Source organism: Siniperca chuatsi, linkage group LG16, assembly GCF_020085105.1.
Source record: "Siniperca chuatsi isolate FFG_IHB_CAS linkage group LG16, ASM2008510v1, whole genome shotgun sequence".
Lineage (NCBI taxonomy): Eukaryota > Metazoa > Chordata > Actinopteri > Centrarchiformes > Sinipercidae > Siniperca > Siniperca chuatsi.
This window is the reverse complement of record NC_058057.1, coordinates 1,277,134-1,286,425: the sequence shown is the minus strand read 5'-3', so window position 1 is coordinate 1,286,425 and position 9,292 is coordinate 1,277,134. Positions and strand designations below refer to the sequence as shown.

Here is a 9,292-nt window from a genome sequence, read left to right as displayed (position 1 = left end):
CACTACCGGTAATGCAGCTAATAGAACACCTATTAGAAAACGGATTAGTCTATTGGTATTTATCACAGATAATATTCAATCAATAAAATTCATTTCACTTTGATTTGGCCAAAAACTAAAGTGATTCCACGTCTCCTTCATTATGGGACAGTGTCAGACCTAAATGCACTTCTTCAGTTTATTGTTGAAATCTGCTGTATCAAGTTTAAAGTTTCAGAAATCTGAATGTGCAGCTGCCATGTTAGAATTAAACGGGAGGCTTTGAGAGTGCACTGAGTGGTAAAATAAATATATTAACTTATTCTGCCAGCATTCCTCCATTGCCTTATTTGCAACAACAGTTTTATAGGCCTATTCTTCATAACTCTCCATTATAACAAAAAGAGAAATGGTTTTGAGGAAATTACATCAAATGACACTCAAACGCCCTCTTTCATGGGAATGAGCACAGAGCCTCAAGCCGAAAGCCTGGCTTAACAAATTAAGTTCATATCCACCGTTGTGATCCCCATTATCTCTGATTGGATTGAAAAAACAAAAGTTATGTTTACATTAAGTGTTACTCACCTAAACTAATGTGTGTATCCTTGAGCTCTAACAAATACTTGCAAAGCAGATTATTAAGTATTTTAAATCCAGCATTATTTACATCCATGTTTAATAGCTTGCTGTCTTCTTTCTTGTCTTTGTTGGTGCATTGCTGCATATCTTGGCGTGTTACCGCCATCTGTAGATCAGTGGAATAGTTGAAACCATTAGCAGCAATATGTATGCAGTATGCGTCACCTGCATGTATGTCCTCGATAAGTCTCAGACTCTGCATTCTCCCTGTTCACATCCTGCCTCAAGGGCCGCATTTACAGGGTAACTTGGAGAGAATCTGTGTCTGAACCTTGTATCCTCATTACTGCGGTCCCTCAGGGTTCTGTTCTGGGTCCCCTTCTCTTTTCTCTTTACACCAAGTCACTCTCCTCTGTTATTTACTCACATGGCTTTTTCTGCCACAGCTATGCAGATGATGATACCAACTAATTCTGTCTGTTCCCCAGTCTGAAAACACAAATCTCTGCGTGTATGGCTGACATCTCTCAGTGGATGTCTGCACACCACCTGAAGCTCAACCTCGACAAGACTGACACCAGGATTCCACTGGGCACGGCTCTATAACGTCACGTCTGCAAGCCAGTTTTGTTCCGTCCTCCAAGTGGCTTCATACCCCACCAAGAGCGTTTCAGAAGCAGAGCGATTTGCCTTCCCGATGTTGACTTGTTGATTTGGTCCTTTTTCCTTGACTTTTGTACTTCTACCATGGGTAAGTAGGCTACGTAGTTAAATGGTTTCTATTTTGTCTGTTTCAGTTGTGTTTTTTGTTAATATACAATTGGGAGTCTGCAAAGGGTGTTTTATTTTGAAAATTGACCGGATTCTCTATGCCGTTTCTGTGTCTGACTTCCTGCCCGGTTCATCTGCAGCTTGAAGCGGCTTCCATCAAAAATAGACTCGCAGCGTATTCACTGCGTAGCAAAGCGGAAATCCGCTTCTGGGACGCTAAATAAATGTAATGTAATGTAATAAACAAAACAGCCCACCCAGTTCCCTTCAGTTGCTAGCGTGACAGGAATTTATGCTGAGTCATGGGCAGAGAAAGATCCCTATCTTTTCATAGTTCCTATTTTAATTTTCTCAGAAAACCATAAAACTCTTGGCACAGAAATGGCACCTTTACCCAACATTTACAGTAATGGCTACATGTGAGTTTCTGTGTGTGCATGTGTATGTGTGTACATGAGTGAGGATGTGGGTGGGAGAATAATTTTAGGATGGTCATGACGCAATAGACAGAAAATACTATTTTTTTAATTTACAGTAAAGTAATGTATTATCAATATCAAGTGAATCAGGACATTTCTGACAATCTTATAACAGTCTTCAAAAACAGAGTTGTTTATCCAGGGTTCCCACACCTTCTTTCCAGGCCCAGTTCCCTAAAATTCAAGGACTCAACATAGCATAGTTTGAGACACAGATCAAGATTAATTACGGTTACAACACTGAGAATCTTTAGAACGAGAACTGGCAAGTCTTACAGAAGCTCACAGACAATTAAAAAGAGAGAGAGGCTTGAATGTGTTGCAGTGATGTTAAAAAAATAATAATATATCAAAAGAACTTCAATTTCTATTCTTGCAAAAAATAGTAATTCAAGCACTTTCAATGACCTATTTATGTCGATTTTAAAAAACTTTCAAGGCCTTGATTTTTTTCTCCTCAAATTCACAAACTTTCAAGGATTTAAAGACCCGTGGGAAACCTGTTTATCTCTCACATGTAAACTTTACCAACAGCACAGTGGATGAGGCTAAAAACACCACCTGACAAACTTGGCTCTGATTAACCTGATGAGCTTAAAGTCTTACATGTAAATGCCTATATGTGTGTATGTGTGCGCAAGCGTGTGCGTTGATGCACTTAACATGACCATCTGTGCATGCTGAAGGAGAGAGAAGGAAGAAACACCCCAATCCATCTTATCCTCTCAGCTGCTTACCATCGCAAGCCCTGGTAGGTAGTCAGTTCACTCGACAAATGTCTTTCCTACACTGTTTGACAACAAAATTCTGTGGAGAAAGCAATTGTTGGAGGATTCTAGAAGACCTTGTTTAACCAACTACAGAGATCCCTACCTATGGATTTACACTTTGGCTGTAACCTTTTCTCCTGACAAATTTTTCTTCAGCAAAAGAGAAGTTTTTCTTGAATCCTGTTTGAATGCAAAAATGGGCTGCTCTCCATCCAAAGAGAAGTTATTTTCAAAGCCAGAAGGACCTGGACCTCAAAAGGCACTGCAGGCTGATGCACCACAGGACGTTGTTGATTCTAGACCTGTAGAGGAGGAGAGCAAATGTTTGAAGACTGATGAGAGAGAAAATGAACTTTCACTACCCACTGAAGAACATCCTATGAAAGAGACTGCATGGTCTCAGTTGGCCTTAAACACAACGCCTGCCCAAAACGCAGAGGACATTAAAGAAACAGAGGCGAATGTGATGCCCCAAGAAATAATCGATGAGGTTGTACAAACGGTTAAGATTAAAAATACGGAGAAAAGAAAGAAAAATAAAGGCAAGAGAAGGTCTTCTGAAAAGCAGAAGTCCTCTATTGTCCAGGCAATGGTGGACTTCCCGCCACATATGGTGAGAGCTCACCAGGCAGCCTATGCCTTTCTCAACCCAAACATCTCAAAATATGAGACCCTGTTGGGTCTGCTGGACCAGGCCACCCAGACACAGTTGTCTCTCCAGCCCATGATGTCTGCTTTGGTGTTGCGCTTTGAGGAGATCAACCAGGCTTTAGAGGAGATGGCTGAGGAGGGGGAGATGGTGTTAAAGGAGCATGGGGACTACATGGCCTTGCCTTCTGGAATGATGGTCCCAGCTGTTATGCAAGCTAAACCTAGCACTGCCACAACCAGCCCCCCTGATCCACCTCTAGATCTGTTACAGCAACTGCTCCAGCATTCAACAGAGAAAATGGCACTCGTTGGGGGCTCAGTCCAGACACTGGGTGACACCACGCTAAAGGAGGCAGTGGAGTATTTTTCTTCCCTTTCTAAACTGTTGGTTGAGAAGCTGCGGGCCAAGCAGGCAGCGGAGCAGAGATTGGCTCAAGTGCTGGCACGGATAGAGGGGGCTGCCATGAGGAAGTCTAACCCAGAGGATTCAGCACTGCACAGTGAGGACAGCGGTATTGGTGGAGAAAATGAGAGTCTGACAGGGTCTGAGAGGGACCGCCGTCACAGAGGGAGTGCTGGATCTGGAAGCTGTGGGTCGGGAATCAACATCCGTGGTGCATTTGATACTCTGCCCAGTAATTTACCCAACCTGGTAGGCCATAATGAAGATGATGAAGAAGATGAGGAGGAGGACGATGATGACGATGAAGAGTATGAGGATAATGAAGGTGATAGGCCTGAAAGGAAGAGGTCAAACTCTTCCCCACCAGATCCCAGTCAACCTCTTCTCTACATGGGTGCAAATTACATGCAGGATGGGCAGCCTACAGTGAAACGACCCCTGACTGCTGTCACTGCAACCAAACCAGAACACTATTCATCCACCAGATGTGTAAACATAATGATGGAGCTACAAAAGAGCCAGAAGGACTTGGATCAGCGAATGAAAAAGATGGTTGAAATCCGAGGATACAAAGAGTTAGCAGGGCCTCATTATAACCTGTACAGAGCTGGACTAAGACGACATTCATTGTCAAGTGGATCAGCAGGTGCACAAAAAGGCCCCTTCAGAACAAATCAATCAGCTTGTTCCTTACCAATTTTAGGACCCCAGCCACCCAAGCGCCACTCTGTCAGAAGGCTGATAAATACCTTTAGCCAAGGGGTTGATGGAAGACCAGGGCAGAGCTTTGCTAATATTCCACCTCATATCAGGAGGCCCAGGAAAAGTGACATCCTTCTGTTATCTGACACAGTAAATGGTAAGGAGGGGGGTTTAGTCATCAATGACAACAATAACAACAACAGCTGGCCTGACAGCAGGGATGACCTGGATGTAGACAACCTACCACCTCCACCCCCAGAGGTTCTGATGGACAATTCCTTCCAGAGTACTGAGGGTATACCAGGAAATGAGGAAAGGTCACAGGAAGATTCAGTTAAGAGTCTCCCAATGATTAATCAAAACACTGGAGTTTCCCAGCGCCTGAAGGCATCAATGCAGAATGTGGAAGTGCTGCCAAATCGAGCCAGTGTGAGGCCAAGGTTGATTAGTATCTTGCCTGCCCGTCCTGTCAGACAGGATGCTGTTATGGGGGCACAAGATGCAGAACAGCAACCAGAAACTGATCTGGATCCAGAAATGGAGAAGGCTCACTGTCTCTACCAACAGGCACGTAAGATCATTCACCTGCACAATGCAGTAGAATCTCCTGACAAGAGGAATATTGCAGTACTAAGCAGCAAAGGACCTTCACCCCTTCAAGCCAGAATGGGCCAGAGATGTGGAAGCAATGAATTTTATGAGGGTGAGATGTCCTCTTGCAACCTGCCTGTGACAGCACCGCCCGTCTCTAGAGTCCGCCTACCGCCATCTTGTCCCTCTGTGCGGCACAGATTTCCAAGCCCTCCTGTGTTCAGACCTCAGACCACCTCTAGGCCCTCATCTCGCCCAAGTTCTCCAAGAATGGTGACACGTGCCACAGACAACACTGAAGAGATCATTCCATCTGTGTCCTTTCGCGATGCCCGTTCAGTCTTCTGTCTAAATGAGTCGCAAAACTCTCAGACCTGCAGCTCGTCTGGAAATTCTGTACTTATCAGACCTTGGGGAGAGGCCTCCCGAGGCAGGCTACCAATGAGAGGGATAGACAACTCAACCCGTCGCACACAATCAGAACAGAGGCCTAGTTTGACTCTCCATTCAGAGTTTTCCAAAGACAGCACTTTAGCCTCTAGCCAGGCCAAGGGGCCAAGAGAGCCGGTTACCAAAAAATATAGGTAAGTAACAAAGTTGTGGGTCTAGGTAAACTTTGCTGGTCTTTGTTCCTGCTATTATATTTGAAAACTTTTTCAAAGTATGATTAGGTACTTACCAATACCAGTAAATACATGGCAAAAGTGTACATCAGTGTACATTGTTAGAAATTGACTTATCAAGTCTTTACTTGAGTTTTGAGACAGTTTTTAGATACTATCAGGCAAATCTGATTTACATATGTTTTGTATATAAAACAGCTTCTGTGTAGCTACTCTATAAAACACTGACATAATATGTCAGTATTGTTAAATGGAAATGTAAGAGAGGTTTGATCCTCATGAGTACAGTATTATTAGTGTAATTAAATCACCCAATAAGGTTAGTTTGATCTTTGGTGGTTGTTTAGTTTGAATCCACACAGATGGCTCCTGACTCAATCAGCTGCCTATCTTACTGTGAATGGCATCAGCACGTTTGACCATCTGTATTCCCAGCAATCACAAAACAGATCTGATATCACACAACTGGTTTATGCGCTACACCAGATGCCCTACTTTTTTGTAAAATAGCACTCAAGCTTTTCGATAACCTACACTGTAACATGTTTTTTTACTCAAATGTTATGGGAGTTGTTAAACAAGGCATCTTGTCATTGTAACTGAATCATGTGATGACTCAAACTATATCAATTACTAAGCATAAGACTGCACGTAAATGCCTCTTGTAACAATGCTCTGTTATCAACAAGGAAGAATTTTCATTAGGATAAAAAGGCCTGACGTAGCAGTTCTCCGCCCTGGGCACTAACATTCTCTAGCATATGTAACAAGCTTCAATGAAAGGTGGCTTTGTACAAACAGGCAAAACGAGTAAATACTCAAGACAAAGGAAAGATGAGACATAGTATATAATCTGGAGGTGATAGGAGAACAGAGTAGGGTAGGGATTGTAGGTGAAAACAGCTAACAGACTAGATAGTTACAGTACCATATTAACAAAGAACTAATGTTTTTTATATACTTTTGAGTAAGAGGGATATATGTCAATATATCTACATGTATGTACAGGATGTACTTTTTCTTTATGTATTTGAATGTATATCCAATATATATAATATATATATATTATGAAAGTGTGATGCAGAACAAGGGGCATTGGGACAGAGACAAAATTAAAACAATAAACTTATTTACTTATATAATGTAAGGAAAACAAGGAAAAGAACAAAGACTAATACATAAGTAAAGGTGGAAGGTGGGGTAATTTTGGCTGGGTAGTGGTTCAAATAGGCTTCCAGAAACAGCTGGCCAGCAGCACACACAACCCAAACATCAGGCTACCAAAACGGGGTTACCACAAAACCATTTCATGATGGGGTAGAGGGAAGGCTGGATTACCCACTGTTCAAAGCTGGCAACTGTCCCATACCCTAGTTCCTCGGGGCCCCAAAGTTCCATATTTACTACATGTCAGTTGGCTGCACACAATGTTATTAATTGCAGTTTTTTCTAAGAATTTCTAAAACTAAGGTACAATATCAACAAAGGCATTATAACTTAAAATGGTACTCTATGTAGTATTGCACTTCCATAAAGTTGAAGTAGGAACTTGAGAGAGACAAATAAAAAAAGGTCAAAATCAAAACTGAAGAGACAAAGATATCCCGAGTTTAAGTCCCTTGTATGGGTCAAGCTCCAAAACCAATACACTTTCCATAATGCAACTTTAAAGCATCTTTCATTAGACACTCCATGACTTTCAAATTACACAACCCAGCTGGTAAAGCAGGCTTTCTGTTAGAAATTTGAAGTCCCAAGCCCAAAGTGACATATTTTTCTCTGTTTTGGCCCTGTTTTGTAAAGGGGTCCTGTGTGAAAATCTGTTTTTCAGACATTTTATTTTATATTGTGCTCACTTGGTTCATATTCCTAAATAAATTTAGTTTACGTTAATCCAGCCCTGCATAGCTAGGTCAGAAGTCTGCTTTATCTTAGCCTTTTATTCCTATTTCTTTTGTTTCTAACCATTTGTTTCTAAAAATTTTATATCCTAGTAGAGTTTTACTTCTGAAGAGACTAACAGTAGGTATTTAGTCACTTTGCTTTTATCACAAAGTGTTTGGACCCCACAGTAAAAGCTTTTTCAATCAGTTTAACTCTAATTCAAACCTGCAACCACAGTGCCCAGCTGTATGTTACCAGCTCACCTCCTGCCTCTAGAGAAACCACCTGGCCAAATCCAGATTGGATTAGCCCTCCTACCCCACCTCTCCACCCCTGTGGTTAGGTGAGCTCCTCGGCATGCTAGCCCACATAATCCACTCAGGCACTGAAACTCCTTTCCCCCTCCTTTCTTGCTCTCATAGGCCGGACAGCCCTCTGACAGGAGACGACACCCAGTTGGATCCAAGTGCCACTGTGACAACAGCCTAGAGCCCAGTTGTGATTGGCCAGGGTTTCTAAAGTAAAATATGACGTGGGAAGGGCATGGAGAAAGGGATTATGGATTAGCAGGATTCTGAGGTTTAGCTGCTTTCTCTTCTCTTTCTTTTCTTGATTAAAAATGTTTGTTCCAAGAGTGGATTTTAGATACATTTATAATATTAATTCAATTTCAATCTTCTTCTTTTTTAACGGCCTCAACATTTTTGACTGAAAAAACATGATTGACTTCTGAAAACATTGTCAGAATTTTTCTGTATCAGTTTTTAGAAGGGCACAGTTAATCTGTGTTGTATCTTGAATTTGTTGTTTGTGAAGTTATAGATATATGTACAAATTTTTTTATAGCACCCCCAAATCCGCGAATGTCATCCAGCTCACTGTTGAACCTCAGAGCTGAGAGAAAACTTTGGGATTTGGGGTTGCTATACTAAAATCAATGAGTACACCTTTAACTTACATAATTGTCAGATGTACACAAGTGTTCTTGTATGTATTCCATTTTGTGTTTGTACTAGCTTTCTATCTGTGTTAACCATGTTTTCTGCCTTGACTGTGTCCCAATAAAAGAGTAAAATCTGCCCAAAGCCAGTCTTATCGTGTGTTTTCTTAAAAATGTTTACGTTTATGTTCAGGGATTGTTATCTCCACGCACAAAAAGGTACTCCACAGAGTACCTTTTTAAGAGGGTTCAGTACTCCAACATTTTAGTATTGTAATTCCCAAAAGATGGGGAACTTGCAAAAAAAAAATAAAAAAAATAATGTTCACAATTGAAGCAGCAGAGGCCAGGTTATCATGACTTTGAGTCCCTTGGTCAAGATCCAAAAACACTGGATCCTACTTTTACCGTAATGCAATTTGATTATTTGTTTGACTTTGCTTTCCTGGTAAATGCCAACATCTTTCACATTGTAAGTCAGGCTTCCCGTTATAAATTTGAATTCTCAAGCCCAAGATGAGATAACCCTGATCACATCATCAGTGTTATTTTCTCAGCCTTGATCAAGCTTCTCCAGAGCCATGAGTCGTACTTATGCTGGTGGAGTGCTTCTTTATAAGGTACCCTGTGGAGGAGCTTACTTGTAAACAAACCCAATTATGTCATGATGTACAAGAGCTATCAGATCTGGAGATACAAACAAAACAGGGACACGCCCATCAAAACATTGTTCCATAGCACCACTAGTGGTAAGAAACTCCACAGGGTATCTTTAAATAACAACTCATTGAAGTGGAAAATGAATGAAAATCACACACCACCATAGCACATAGTATATAAACATCAATAAATAGGAGCTGGGATTCAACAGCTTGAATTGAACTGAGCATCGTTATAGATCTTTGTATAGAAATGCT

General features: G+C 41.4%; 1 protein-coding gene across 1 annotated transcript; it reads left to right on the top strand.

Moving 5' to 3' along the window:
• The first annotated feature begins 1,992 nt into the window (after window positions 1-1,992).
• Window positions 1,993-8,520, top strand: pcare2 (photoreceptor cilium actin regulator 2). Its single transcript, XM_044170094.1, has 2 exons — window positions 1,993-5,512; window positions 7,858-8,520. The coding sequence occupies exons 1-2, from the start codon at window positions 2,778-2,780 to the stop codon at window positions 7,922-7,924; spliced, it is 2,802 nt and encodes a 933-aa protein (XP_044026029.1). The 5' UTR covers window positions 1,993-2,777; the 3' UTR covers window positions 7,925-8,520.
• Window positions 8,521-9,292: the final 772 nt, after the last annotated feature.